The 17,500-nt window shown below is 57.5% G+C and overlaps 2 protein-coding genes across 3 annotated transcripts in view; both read right to left on the bottom strand.

Moving 5' to 3' along the window:
• The window catches only part of LOC144955396 (clustered mitochondria protein homolog), a gene marked incomplete at its 3' end in the record, with an annotated part of 34,692 nt that extends 22,006 nt beyond the window's left edge, over positions 1–12,686 (bottom strand). The window contains 2 exon segments of the mRNA XM_078885629.1: positions 1,630–2,116; positions 12,629–12,686. Coding sequence (XP_078741755.1) covers positions 1,630–2,112 — 483 coding nt within the window.
• A 2,187-nt stretch (positions 12,687–14,873) lies between these two features.
• Positions 14,874–17,500, bottom strand: part of RAD9A (RAD9 checkpoint clamp component A) — a 45,720-nt gene continuing 43,093 nt past the window's right edge. For both annotated transcript variants that reach the window (XM_078885630.1, XM_078885631.1), the window contains exon 12: positions 14,874–15,031. In XM_078885630.1, the coding sequence (XP_078741756.1) occupies positions 14,948–15,031 (84 nt within the window). In that variant the 3' untranslated portion in view covers positions 14,874–14,947. The remainder of the gene's footprint in view (positions 15,032–17,500) is intronic.

The raw sequence follows: 17,500 nt of genomic DNA, 5'->3' as shown, positions 1-17,500 counted from the left end.
CTCCTGCGGGCACACCTGGGGCGGAGACACGGGGTGAGAGAGAGACACGGGGAGAGAGACACGGAGACACGGGGAGAGAGACAGGGAGAGAGACACGGTGGCAGCAGTCGGCACGCTCCATCAGCAGCTGCAGCAGCTCCTGCACCAACTCCTGCGGGCACACCTGGGGCGGAGACACGGGGGGAGAGAGAGACACGGGGAGAGAGACACGGAGACACGGGGAGAGAGACAGGGAGAGAGACACGGTGGCAGCAGTCGGCACGCTCCATCAGCAGCTGCACCACCTCCTGCACCAGCTCCTGCGGGCACACCTGGGGCAGAGACACGGAGACACGGGGAGGGAGACACGGTGAGACACGGGGACACGGGGTGAGACACGGAGACACGGGGTGAGACACGGTGAGACACGGGGACACGGGGAGAGAGAGATACGGTGAGAGAGACACGGAGAAAGAGACACGGGGAGACACGGTGAGAGAGACACGGGGAGAGACACGAAGAAAGAGACACGGGGAGACACGGTGAGAGAGACACGGGGAGAGAGAGAGACACAGTGAGAGACACGAAGAAAGAGACACGGGGAGACACGGTGAGAGAGACACGGGGAGAGAGAGAGACACAGTGAGAGACACGAAGAAAGAGACACGGGGAGACACGGTGAGAGAGACACGGGGAGAGATACGAGGTGAGAGAGAGAGAGAGACACGGTGAGAGACACGGAGACACGGGGTGAGACACGGTGAGACACGGGGAGAGAGACACGGAGACACGGGGAGAGAGACAGGGAGAGAGACACGGTGGCAGCAGTCGGCACGCTCCATCAGCAGCTGCAGCAGCTCCTGCACCAACTCCTGCGAGCACACCTGGGGCGGAGACACGGGGTGAGAGAGAGAGACACGGGGAGACGGGGAGAGAGACACGGGCGGAGAAAGACACGGGGAGACGAGGAGAGAGACACGGGGGGAGAGAGAGAGACACGGGGAGAGAGAGACACGGAGAGAGAGACACGGAGAGAGAGAGATACGGTGAGAGAGACACGGAGAGACACGGGGAGAGAGACACGGAGAGAGAGACACGGGGAGAGAGACAGGGGGAGAGACACAGGGAGAGAGACACGGAGAGAGAGACACGGGGAGAGAGAGACACGGAGAGAGAGACACGGGGAGAGAGAGACACGGAGAGAGAGAGACACGGAGAGAGAGACACGGAGAGACACGGGGAGAGAGACACGGAGAGAGAGACACGGGGAGAGAGAGACACGGAGAGAGAGACACGGGGAGAGAGAGACACGGAGAGAGAGAGATACGGTGAGAGAGACACGGAGAGACACGGGGAGAGAGACACGGAGAGAGAGACACGGGGAGAGAGACACGGGGAGAGACACAGGGAGAGAGACACGGAGAGAGAGACACGGGGAGAGAGACACGGTGAGAGAGACACGGTGAGAGATACACGGTGAGAGAGAGAGACACGGGGAGACACGGTGAGAGACACGGAGAGAGACACGTGGAGACAGGGTGGAGACAAGGTGGAGACACGTGGAGAGAGACACGTGGAGAGAGACACACAGAGACAAGGAGACAAGGTGGAGAGAGACAGGGTGTAGGGCGTCTGTGCCGTGAACTTCACCTGCACTTGAAACGTCTCCATGCCGGGCGCTCGCACGTTCACGTTGAAGCCCGTCTCCTGGATGACCACCAATTCCTCACCACCCTCACCACCCTCACCACCCTCACCACCCTCCCCCTCACCACCCTCACCACCCTCACCACCCTCACCGCTACGGGACGCTCCCTCTGCGTTGACCACGCCCCCTTTGGATCTGGCCACGCCCATCTGGCCCGTGGACACGCCCACATGACCCGTGGCCACGCCCACCGGGTCCGTGGCCACGCCCACCTGGGTTGTGGCCACGCCCACTGGGTCCGTGGCCACGCCCACGTCTCCGTTAGCCACGCCCACCTCGTCTGTGGCCTCGCCCACCGGGTCAGTGGCCACGCCCACCTGGTTCGTGGCCACGCCCACAGGGTCCGTGGCCACGCCCACCGGCTCCGTGGCCACGCCCACCTGGTCGTTAGCCACGCCCTCCTGGTCGTTAGCCAATGGCATCATGTTCCTGAGCGGGAGGGGGAGTGGGCGTAGATTGGAAACCGTGAATCTGGAACTCAGAATTAATAAAAAAAATTACACGGATAAAAAAACAACGACAATATTCATCTTCTTGGTTCTTAAAGTCATCACGTAGAAGGGAAATAATAAAATAATAAAAATAAAACTTCAGAAAATAATTCTCACGACGTTTCGGCCACAACGCAAGCAGCCGTCCTCAGGTGAAGAACTGGTCTGTCGGAAAGACAGCGTCTGAATGAGCACCACCAAGCTTGGCGGCGTATATACTTAAATATATACTTAAATATACGCTGCCAAGCTTGGTGGTGTTCAGAAGAACAGGTCTGTCGGAAAGGCAGCGTCTGAATGAGCACCACCAAGCTTGGCGGCGTATATACTTAAATATATACTTAAATATACGCTGCCAAGCTTGGTGGTGTTCAGAAGAACAGGTCTGTCGGAAAGGCAGCGTCTGAATGAGCACCACCATGCTTGGCAGCGTATATACTTAAATATATACTTAAATATACGCTGCCAAGCTTGGTGGTGTTCAGAAGAACAGGTCTGTCGGAAAGGCAGCGTCTGAATGACCACCACCAAGCTTGGCAGCGTATATACTTAAATATATACTTAAATATACGCTGCCAAGCTTGGTGGTGTTCAGAAGAACAGGTCTGTCGGAAAGGCAGCGTCTGAATGAGCACCACCAAGCTTGGCGGCGTATATACTTAAATATATACTTAAATATACGCTGCCAAGCTTGGTGGTGTTCAGAAGAACAGGTCTGTCGGAAAGGCAGCGTCTGAATGAGCACCACCAAGCTTGGCGGCGTATATACTTAAATATATACTTAAATATACGCTGCCAAGCTTGGTGGTGTTCAGAAGAACAGGTCTGTCGGAAAGACAGCGTCTGAATGAGCACCACCAAGCTTGGCGGCGTATATACTTAAGTATATACTTAAATATACGCTGCCAAGCTTGGTGGTGTTCAGAAGAACAGGTCTGTCGGAAAGACAGCGTCTGAATGAGCACCACCAAGCTTGGCGGCGTATATACTTAAATATATACTTAAATATACGCTGCCAAGCTTGGTGGTGTTCAGAAGAACAGGTCTGTCGGAAAGGCAGCGTCTGAATGAGCACCACCACGCTTGGCAGCGTATATATACTTAAATATATACTTAAATATACGCTGCCAAGCTTGGTGGTGTTCAGAAGAACAGGACTGTCGGAAAGGCAGCGTCTGAATGAGCACCACCACGCTTGGTGGCGTATATACTTAAATATATACTTAAATATACGCTGCCAAGCTTGATGGTGTTCAGAAGAACAGGTCTGTCGGAAAGACAGCGTCTGAATGAGCACCCACTCACCCACCCACTCACCCACTCACTCACCCACTCACTCACCCACTCACTCACCCACTCACTCACTCACCCACTCACTCACTCATTCACCCACCCACTCACGCACTCACTCACCCACTCACTCACCCACTCACTCACTCACCCACTCACTCACTCACCCACTCACTCACCCACTCACTCACCCACTCACTCACTCACCCACTCACTCACTCATTCACCCACCCACTCACGCACTCACTCACCCACTCACTCACCCACTCACTCACTCACCCACTCACTCACTCACCCACTCACTCACTCACTCACCCACCCACCCACTAACTCACCCACTCACTCACACACTCACTCACACACTCACCCACTCACTCACCCACTCACTCACCCACTCACCCACTCACTCACCCACTCACCCACCCACCCACTCACCCACCCACTCACTCACTCACCCACCCACCCACCCACTCACTCACCCCTCACTCACCCACCCACTCACTCACCAACTCACTCACCCACTCACTCACTCACCCACTCACTCACCTCACCACTCACTCACTCACCACCTCACCCACTCACTCACTCACTCACCCACTCACCCACTCAATCACCCACTCACCCACTCACTCACTCACTCACTCACTCACCCACTCACTCACCCACCCACTCACTCACCCACTCACTCACCCAATCACCCACTCACCAACCCACTCACTCACCCACTCACCCCTCACTCACTCACCCGCTCACTCACCCACTCACTCACCCCTCACTCACCACCCACTCACTCACCCGCTCACTCACCCACTCACTCACCCCTCACTCACCCCTCACTCACTCACCCACTCACCACCCACTCACTCACTCACCCACTCACTCACCCACTCACTCACTCCTCACTCACCACCCACTCACTCACCCGCTCACTCACCCACTCACTCACCCCTCACCCACTCACCAACTCACTCACCCACTCACTCACCCACTCACTCACTCACCCACTCACTCACTCACCGACTCACCCACTCACTCACCCACTGGCCCACCCACTCACCCACTGGCCCACCCACTCACCCACTCACTCACTCACCCACTCACCACTCACCCACTCACTCACCCACTGGCCCACCCACTCACCCACTCAATCACTCACTCACCCACTCACCCACTCACCCACCCACTCACCCACTCACCCACCCACTCACCCACTCACCCCTCACTCACCCCTCACCCACTCACCCACTCAATCACTCACTCACCCACTCACTCACCCACTCACCCACTCACCCACCCACTCACCCACTCACCACTCACCCACTCACTCACCGACTGGCCCACCCACTCACCCACTCACTCACTCACCCACTCACACACTCACTCGCTCACTTGCTCACTCACTCACAGACTCACACACTCACCCACTCACTCACCCACTCACTCACCCACTCACCCACTCACTCACCCACTCACCCACCCACTCACTCACTCACCCACCCACCCACCCACTCACTCACCCCTCACTCACCCACCCACTCACTCACCAACTCACTCACCCACTCACTCTCACCCACTCACTCACCTCACCACTCACTCACTCACCACCTCACCCACTCACTCACTCACCCACTCACCCACTCACTCACCCACTCACTCACTCACCCACTCACTCACCCACTCACTCACTCACTCACCCACTCACTCACCCACCCACTCACTCACCCACTCACTCACCCACTCACCCACTCACCAACCCACTCACTCACCCACTCACCCCTCACTCACTCACCCGCTCACTCACCCACTCACTCACCCCTCACTCACCACCCACTCACTCACCCGCCCACTCACCCACTCACTCACCCCTCACTCACCCACTCACTCACTCACCCACTCACCACTCACCCACTCACTCACCCACTGGCCCACCCACTCACCCACTCAATCACTCACTCACCCACTCACCCACTCACCCACCCACTCACCCACTCACCCACCCACTCACCCACTCACCCCTCACTCACCCCTCACCCACTCACCCCTCACTCACCCCTCACCCACACACCCACTCAATCACTCACTCACCCACTCACCCACTCACTCACCCACTCACCCACTCACCCACCCACTCACCCACTCACCACTCACCCACTCACTCACCGACTGGCCCACCCACTCACCCACTCACTCACTCACCCACTCACACACTCACTCGCTCACTTGCTCACTCACTCACAGACTCACACACTCACCCACTCACTCACCCACTCACTCACCCACTCACTCACCCACTCACCCACTCACTCACCCACTCACCCACCCACTCACTCACTCACTCACCCACCCACCCACCCACTCACTCACCCCTCACTCACCCACCCACTCACTCACCAACTCACTCACCCACTCACTCACTCACCCACTCACTCACGTCACCACTCACTCACTCACCACCTCACCCACTCACTCACTCACCCACTCACCCACTCACTCACCCACTCACTCACTCACCCACTCACTCACCCACTCACTCACTCACTCACCCACTCACTCACCCACCCACTCACTCACCCACTCACTCACCCACTCACCCACTCACCAACCCACTCACTCACCCACTCACCCCTCACTCACCCGCTCACTCACCCACTCACTCACCCCTCACTCACCACCCACTCACTCACCCGCCCACTCACCCACTCACTCACCCCTCACTCACCCCTCACTCACTCACCCACTCACCACCCACTCACTCACTCACCCACTCACTCACCCATTCACTCACTCCTCACTCACCACCCACTCACTCACTCACCCGCTCACTCACCCGCTCACTCACCCACTCACTCACCCCTCACCCACTCACCAACTCACTCACCCACTCACTCACCCACTCACTCACTCACCCACTCACTCACTCACCCACCCACTCACTCACCCACTGGCCCACCCACTCACCCACTGGCCCACCCACTCACCCACTCACTCACTCACTCACCCACTCACCACTCACCCACTCACTCACCCACTGGCCCACCCACTCACCCACTCAATCACTCACTCACCCACTCACTCACCCACTCGCCCACTCACCCACCCACTCACCCACTCACCACTCACCCACTCACTCACCGACTGGCCCACCCACTCACCCACTCACTCACTCACCCACTCACACACTCACTCGCTCACTTGCTCACTCACTCACAGACTCACTCACTCACACACTCACTCAGTCACACACTCACTCAGTCACACACTCACTCACCACTCACCCCTCACCCACTCACTCACTCACTCACCCACTCACCCACTCACTCACTCACCCACTCACCTACTCACCCACTCACCCACTCACTCACCCACTCACTCACCCACTCGCCCACTCACTCACCCACTCACCACTCACTCACCTCACCACTCACCCACTCACTCACTCACCCACCCACTCACCACTCACTCACCTCACCACTCACCCACTCACTCACTCACCCACTCACTCACCCACTCACTCACTCACCCACCCACTCACCCACTCACTCACCCACTCACCCCTCACTCACCCCTCACCCACTGACCCACTCACTCACTCACCCACTAACTCACCCACTCACTCACTCACCCACTCACCCACCCACTCACCACTCACCCACTTACTCACCCACTGGCCCACCCACTCACCCACTCACTCACCCACTCACTCACTCACTCACAGACTCACTCAGTCACACACTCACTCAGTCACACACTCACTCAGTCACACACTCACTCAGTCACACACTCCTCACTCAGTCACACACTCACTCACCACTCACCCCTCACTCACCCACTCACCCACTCACCCACCCACTCATCCACTCACCCACTCACCCACCCACTCACCCCTCACCCACTCACCCACTCACTCACCCACTCACTCACTCACCCACTCACTCACCCACTCACCCACTCACCCACCCACTCACCCACTCACCACTCACCCACTCACTCACCCACTGGCCCACCCACTCACCCACTCACTCACTCACCCACTCACACACTCACTCGCTCACTCGCTCACTCACTCACAGACTCACTCACTCACAGACTCACTCAGTCACACACTCACTCAGTCACACACTCACTCAGTCACACACTCACTCACCACTCACCCCTCACTCACCACTCACCCACTCACCCACTCACCACTCACCCACTCACTCACTCACCCACTCACCCACTCACTCACCCACTCACTCACCCACTCACCCACTCACTCACCCACTCACCACTCACCACTCACCCACCTCACCACTCACCCACTCACTCACTCACCCCTCACTCACCCACTCACCCACTCACCCACCCACTCACCCACTCACCACTCACCCACTCACTCACCGACTGGCCCACCCACTCACCCACTCACTCACTCACCCACTCACACACTCACTCGCTCACTTGCTCACTCACTCACAGACTCACTCACTCACACACTCACTCAGTCACACACTCACTCAGTCACACACTCACTCACCACTCACCCCTCACCCACTCACCCACTCACTCACTCACTCACCCACTCACCCACTCACTCACTCACCCACTCTCCTACTCACCCACTCACCCACTCACTCACCCACTCACTCACCCACTCACCCACTCACTCACCCACTCACCACTCACTCACCTCACCACTCACCCACTCACTCACTCACCCACTCACTCACCCACTCACTCACTCACCCACCCACTCACCCACTCACTCACCCACTCACCCCTCACTCACCCCTCACCCACTGACCCACTCACTCACTCACCCACTAACTCACCCACTCACTCACTCACCCACTCACCCACCCACTCACCCACTCACCACTCACCCACTTACTCACCCACTGGCCCACCCACTCACCCACTCACTCGCTCACTCACTCACAGACTCACTCACTCACAGACTCACTCAGTCACACACTCACTCAGTCACACACTCACTCAGTCACACACTCACTCACCACTCACCCCTCACTCACCACTCACCCACTCACCCACTCACCCACTCACTCACTCACCCACTCACCCACTCACCCACCCACTCATCCACTCACCCACTCACCCACCCACTCACCCCTCACCCACCTCACCACTCACCCACTCACTCACTCACCCACTCACTCACTCACTCACTCACCCACTCACCCACTCACCCACCCACTCACCCACTCACCACTCACCCACTCACTCACCCACTGGCCCACCCACTCACCCACTCACTCACTCACCCACTCACTCGCTCACTCGCTCACTCACTCACAGACTCACTCACTCACAGACTCACTCAGTCACACACTCACTCAGTCACACACTCACTCACCACTCACCCCTCACTCACCCACTCACCCACTCACCCACTCACTCACTCACCCACTCACCCACTCACTCACCCACTCACCCACTCACTCACCCACTCACCACTCACCCACCTCACCACTCACCCACTCACTCACTCACCCCTCACTCACCCCTCACCCACTGACCCACTCACTCACCCACTAACTCACCCACTCACTCACTCACCCACTCACCCACCCACTCACCCACTCACTCACTAACTCACCCACTCACTCACTCACTCACAGACTCACTCAGTCACACACTCACTCAGTCACACACTCACTCAGTCACACACTCACTCACCACTCACCCCTCACTTACCACTCACCCACCCACTCACCCACTCACCCACTGACCCACTCACTCACACACTAACTCACCCACTCACTCACTCACCCACTCACCCACCCACTCACCCACTCACCACTCACCCACTTACTCACCCACTGGCCCACCCACTCACTCACTCACAGACTCACTCAGTCACACACTCACTCAGTCACACACTCACTCAGTCACACACTCACTCAGTCACACACTCACTCACCACTCACCCCTCACTTACCACTCACCCACCCACTCACCCACTCACCCACTGACCCACTCACTCACCCACTAACTCACCCACTCACTCACTCACCCACTCACCCACCCACTCACCCACTCACCACTCACCCACTTACTCACCCACTGGCCCACCCACTCACCCACTCACTCACCCACCCACTCACACACTCACCCACTCACTCACCCACTCACTCACCCACTCACCCACTCACTCACCCACTCACCACTCACCACTCACCCACCTCACCACTCACCCACTCACTCACTCACCCCTCACTCACCCACTCACCCACTCACCCACCCACTCACCCACTCACCACTCACCCACTCACTCACCGACTGGCCCACCCACTCACCCACTCACTCACTCACCCACTCACACACTCACTCGCTCACTTGCTCACTCACTCACAGACTCACTCACTCACACACTCACTCAGTCACACACTCACTCAGTCACACACTCACTCACCACTCACCCCTCACCCACTCACCCACTCACTCACTCACTCACCCACTCACCCACTCACTCACTCACCCACTCTCCTACTCACCCACTCACCCACTCACTCACCCACTCACTCACCCACTCACCCACTCACTCACCCACTCACCACTCACTCACCTCACCACTCACCCACTCACTCACTCACCCACTCACTCACCCACTCACTCACTCACCCACCCACTCACCCACTCACTCACCCACTCACCCCTCACTCACCCCTCACCCACTGACCCACTCACTCACTCACCCACTAACTCACCCACTCACTCACTCACCCACTCACCCACCCACTCACCCACTCACCACTCACCCACTTACTCACCCACTGGCCCACCCACTCACCCACTCACTCGCTCACTCACTCACAGACTCACTCACTCACAGACTCACTCAGTCACACACTCACTCAGTCACACACTCACTCAGTCACACACTCACTCACCACTCACCCCTCACTCACCACTCACCCACTCACCCACTCACCCACTCACTCACTCACCCACTCACCCACTCACCCACCCACTCATCCACTCACCCACTCACCCACCCACTCACCCCTCACCCACCTCACCACTCACCCACTCACTCACTCACCCACTCACTCACTCACTCACTCACCCACTCACCCACTCACCCACCCACTCACCCACTCACCACTCACCCACTCACTCACCCACTGGCCCACCCACTCACCCACTCACTCACTCACCCACTCACTCGCTCACTCGCTCACTCACTCACAGACTCACTCACTCACAGACTCACTCAGTCACACACTCACTCAGTCACACACTCACTCACCACTCACCCCTCACTCACCACTCACCCACTCACCCACTCACCCACTCACTCACTCACCCACTCACCCACTCACTCACCCACTCACCCACTCACTCACCCACTCACCACTCACCCACCTCACCACTCACCCACTCACTCACTCACCCCTCACTCACCCCTCACCCACTGACCCACTCACTCACCCACTAACTCACCCACTCACTCACTCACCCACTCACCCACCCACTCACCCACTCACTCACTAACTCACCCACTCACTCACTCACTCACAGACTCACTCAGTCACACACTCACTCAGTCACACACTCACTCAGTCACACACTCACTCACCACTCACCCCTCACTTACCACTCACCCACCCACTCACCCACTCACCCACTGACCCACTCACTCACACACTAACTCACCCACTCACTCACTCACCCACTCACCCACCCACTCACCCACTCACCACTCACCCACTTACTCACCCACTGGCCCACCCACTCACTCACTCACAGACTCACTCAGTCACACACTCACTCAGTCACACACTCACTCAGTCACACACTCACTCAGTCACACACTCACTCACCACTCACCCCTCACTTACCACTCACCCACCCACTCACCCACTCACCCACTGACCCACTCACTCACCCACTAACTCACCCACTCACTCACTCACCCACTCACCCACCCACTCACCCACTCACCACTCACCCACTTACTCACCCACTGGCCCACCCACTCACCCACTCACTCACCCACTCACTCACTCACAGACTCACTCAGTCACACACTCACTCAGTCACACACTCACTCAGTCACACACTCACTCACCACTCACCCCTCACCCCTCACTCACCACTCACCCACCCACTCACCCACTCACCCACTCACCCACCCACTAACCCACTCACCCACCCACTCACCCCTCACTCACCCCTCACCCACTCACCCACTCACTCACCCACTCACTCACTCACTCACCCACTCACTCACTCATCCACTCACCCACTCACCCACCCACTCACCCACTCACCACTCACCCACTCACTCACCCACTGGCCCACCCACTCACTCACCCACTCACCCACTAACTTACCTCACCCCTCACTCACCACTCACCCACTCACTCACCCACTCACTCACTCACCCACTCACTCACTCACCCCTCACTCACCACTCACCCACTCACCACTCACCCCTCACTCACCACTCCCCCACCGCTCACTCACCCACTCACTCACCCACTCACCACTCACTCACCTCACCACTCACCCACTCACCCACCCACTCACTCACCCACTCACTCACCCACTCACTCACCCACTCACCACTCACTCACCTCACCACTCACTCACTCACCCACTCACTCACCCACTCACCCACTCACCACTCACTCACCCACTCACTAACCCACTCACTCACCCACTCACCCACTCACTCACTCACTCACCCACTCACCCACTCACCCAATCACTCACTCACCCCTCACTCACCCACTCACTCACTCACCCACTCACCTACTCACCCACTCACTCACTCACCTCACCACTCACTCACTCACCCACTCACTCACCCACTCACCTCACCACTCACCCACCGCTCACTCACCCACTCACTCACCCACTCACCACTCACTCACCCACTCACTAACCCACTCACTCACCCACTCACCCACTCACTCACTCACTCACCCACTCACCCACTCACCCAATCACTCACTCACCCCCCACTCACCCACTCACCCACTCACTCACTCACCCACTCACTCACCCACTCACTCACTCACCCACTCACCCCTCACTCACCACTCACCCACTCACTCACCCACTCACTCACTCACCCCTCACTCACCACTCACCCACTCACTCACTCACTCACCCACTCACCTCACCACTCACCCACCGCTCACCCACCACTCACCACGTGTAACCTTCAGGCGGGCGATCAGCCACGGCGCCGTGACGTCACGGGGGTCACGACCTCCAACCGGCGCGGCGCGTCACGAGGAGGGGGCGGGCTAAGGGGTTACAGTAGCAAAATGACGTCACGGACAGAGTTCGCTCTGAGTGACGTCACGGGCAATGGGGAGCCTGAATGGAATGACGTCACTGAGCCTGACTTGAATGACGTCACGGGCAACGGAGAATTTTGCGTGGGAGACGTCACGAGTGTTTGATTTGAGTGACGTCACTGGCCAGGGGGGCCCCCCGACATGAATGACGTCACGAGCTGCGGGTGTGAAAGTTTTGCGTGTAGTTTGTTTTGTTGACGTCAGAGGGGGCGCGAATGACGTCACGAAGAGGCGACAACTGAGTGGCGTCACGAAATGCGGTTTGACGTCACTGGGGCTCCCACAGGGTTCAGTGTTGATCACTGAGGCTCACAGAGCCAGACTGAGGCTCCCACAGGGTTCAGTGTTGATCACTGAGGCTCACAGAGCCAGACTGAGGCTCCCACAGGGTTCAGTGTTGATCACTGAGGCTCACAGAGCCAGACTGAGGCTCCCACAGGGTTCAGTGTTAATCACTGAGACTCACAGAGCCAGAATGAGGCTCCCACAGGGTTCAGTGTCAATCACTGAGGCTCACAGAGCCAGACTGAGGCTCCCACAGGGTTCAGTGTTGATCACTGAGACTCACTGAGCCAGACTGAGGCTCCCACAGGGTTCAGTGTCAATCACCGAGGCTCACAGAGCCAGACTGAGGCTCCCACAGGGTTCAGTGTTGATCACTGAGACTCACTGAGCCAGACTGAGGCTCCCACAGGGTTCAGTGTTAATCACTGAGGCTCACTGAGCCAGACTGAGGCTCCCACAGGGTTCAGTTTTAATCACTGAGACTCACAGAGCCAGACTGAGGCTCCCACAGGGTTCAGTGTTGATCACTGAGACTCACTGAGCCAGACTGAGGCTCCCACAGGGTTCAGTTTTAATCACTGAGGCTCACTGAGCCAGACTGAGGCTCCCACAGGGTTCAGTTTTAATCACTGAGGCTCACTGAGCCAGACTGAGGCTCCCACAGGGTTCAGTTTTAATTTATTCTCAACTACATCGCAAGAAAAGGCACAAGTCAAACAAACAGCCCCGTGTCTCCCCGTGTCTCCCCGCGTCTCCCCGCGTCTCCCCGCGTCTCCCCGCGTCTCCCCGCGTCTCCCCGCGTCTCCCCGCGTCTCCCCCGCGTCTCCCCGCGTCTCTCCGCGTCTCTCCGCGTCTCCCCGCGTCTCCCCGTGTCTCCCCGCGTCTCCCCGCGTCTCCCCGCGTCTCCCCGTGTCTCCCCGCGTCTCCCCGCGTCTCCCCGTGTCTCCCCCGTGTCTCCCCCCCCGTGTCTCCCCGTGTCTCTCCCCCCGTGTCTCTCCCCCCGTGTCTCTCCCCCCGCGTCTCCCCGTGTCTCCCCGCGTCTCCCCGTGTCTCCCCGCGTCTCTCCGCGTCTCCCCGCGTCTCCCCGCGTCTCCCCGCGTCTCCCCGCGTCTCCCCGTGTCTCCCCGCGTCTCCCCGTGTCTCCCCCCCCGTGTCTCCCCGTGTCTCTCCCCCCGTGTCTCTCCCCCCGTGTCTCTCCCCCCGTGTCTCCCTCCCCGCGTCTCCCCGCGTCTCCCCGTGTCTCCCCGTGTTTCACCCCCCGCGTCTCCCCGCGTCTCCCCCCCTGTCTCTCCCCCCGCGTCTCCCCGTGTCTCCCCGCGTCTCCCCGCGTCTCCCCGCGTCTCCCCCCGTGTCTCTCCCCCCGCGTCTCCCCGTGTCTCCCCGCGTCTCCCCGCGTCTCCCCGTGTCTCCCCGCGTCTCCCCGTGTCTCCCCGCGTCTCCCCGTGTCTCCCCCCCCGTGTCTCCCCGTGTCTCTCCCCCCGTGTCTCTCCCCCCGTGTCTCCCTCCCCGCGTCTCCCCGTGTCTCTCCCCGTGTCTCTCTCCCCGTGTCCCCCCATGTCTCTCCCCCCGTGTCTCTCCCCGTGTCTCCCCGTGTCCCCCCCCGTCTCTCCCCCCGTGTCTCCCCGTGTCTCCCCCCCCGTGTCTCCCCGTGTCTCTCCCCCCGTGTCTCTCCCCCCGTGTCTCTCCTCCCGTGTCTCTCCCCCCGTGTGTCTCTCCCGTGTCTCTCCCCCCGTGTCTCTCCCCCCGTGTCTCTCCCCCCGTGTCTCTCCCCCCGTGTCTCCCCGCGTCCCCCCGTGTCTCTCTCCCCGCGTCCCCCCGTGTCTCCCCGTGTCTCCCCGCGTCTCCCCGCATCTCCCCGCGTCTCCCCGTGTCTCCCCCGTGTCTCATTCCGGCTCGCTGTCTTCAGCGAGGACTTCCTGAGCCACGGGCTGCTGCTGACTCGGAGCCTCGAACAAGAGAGCCCGCAGCTGTGAGCAGAGACACACAGATACACACACAGATGCATACACACAGATACATACACACACACAGAGACACACAGATACACACAGACACACACAGACACACACACACAGACACACAGATACACACAGACACACACACACACAGACACACAGATACACACACAGATACACACACACAGACACACACACAGACACACACACACACAGACACAGATACACACACACAGATACACACACAGATACACACACACAGACACAGATACATACACACAGATACACACTCAGATACATAGATAGATACACACACACACACACAGAGACTCACGCACACACACAGATACACACACAGTGACACACACACACACACACAGACAGACACACACACACAGATACACACAGATACACACACACAGATACACACACACAGACACATACACAGAGATACACACACATAGACACACACACAGACACACACACACAGTGACACACACACACAGTGACACACACACACAGTGACACACACACAGTGACACACAGTGACACACACACACAGTGACACACACACACAGTGACACACACACACAGTGACACACACACACAGTGACACACACACAGTGACACACACACACAGTGACACACACACAGAGTGACACACACACAGTAACACACACACAGTGACACACACAGTGACACACACACAGTGACACACACACACAGTGACACACACACACAGTGACACACACACAGTGACACACACACACAGTGACACACACACACAGTGACACACACACAGTGACACACACACAGTGACACACACACAGTGACACACACACAGTGACACACACACAGTGACACACACACACACAGTGACACACACACACAGTGACACACACACACACAGTGACACACACACACAGTGACACACACACACAGTGACACACACACACAGTGACACACACACACACACAGTGACACACACACAGTGACACACACACAGTGACACACACACACAGTGACACACACACACAGTGACACACACACACAGTGACACACACACACACACAGTGACACACACACAGTGACACACACACAGTGACACACACACACACAGTGACACACACACACAGTGACACACACACACACAGTGACACACACACACAGTGACACACACACACAGTGACACACACACACACACACAGTGACACACACACAGTGACACACACACAGTGACACACACACACACAGTGACACACACACACAGTGACACACACACACAGTGACACACACACACAGTGACACACACACAGTGACACACACACAGTGACACACACACACAGTGACACACACACACAGTGACACACACACACAGTGACACACACACAGTGACACACACACAGTGACACACACACACACAGTGACACACACACACACAGTGACACACACACACACAGTGACACACACACAGTGACACACACACAGTGACACACACACACAGTGACACACACACACAGTGACACACACACACAGTGACACACACACACACAGTGACACACACACAGTGACACACACACACAGTGACACACACACACAGTGACACACACACAGTGACACACACACACAGTGACACACACACACAGTGACACACACACACAGTGACACACACACACAGTGACACACACACAGTGACACACACACAGTGACACACACACACACACAGTGACACACACACACACAGTGACACACACACACACAGTGACACACACACACACAGTGACACACACACAGTGACACACACACACACAGTGACACACACACAGTGACACACACACACAGTGACACACACACACAGTGACACACACACACAGTGACACACACACACACACAGTGACACACACACAGTGACACACACACACACAGTGACACACACACACACAGTGACACACACACAGTGACACACACACACACAGTGACACACACACAGTGACACACACACACACAGTGACACACACACACAGTGACACACACACACAGTGACACACACACACACACAGTGACACACACACACAGTGACACACACACACACACAGTGACACACACACATACACAGTGACACACACACACACACAGTGACACACACACATACATACACACACATACACACATACACAGTGACACACACACACACAGTGACACACACACACACACAGTGACACACACACACACAGTGACACACACACACAGTGACACACACACACACACAGTGACACACACACATACACAGTGACACACACACACACACACACAGTGACACACACACATACATACACACACATACACACATACACAGTGACACACACACACACAGTGACACACACACACACACAGTGACACACACACACAGTGACACACACACACACACAGTGACACACACACACACACACAGTGACACACACACACAGTGACACACATACA

Source organism: Lampetra fluviatilis, unplaced genomic scaffold, assembly GCF_964198595.1.
Source record: "Lampetra fluviatilis unplaced genomic scaffold, kcLamFluv1.1 SCAFFOLD_308, whole genome shotgun sequence".
Lineage (NCBI taxonomy): Eukaryota > Metazoa > Chordata > Hyperoartia > Petromyzontiformes > Petromyzontidae > Lampetra > Lampetra fluviatilis.
Note: the sequence above shows the minus strand (reverse complement) of the source record. Positions and strands in the feature narration are given on the sequence as shown.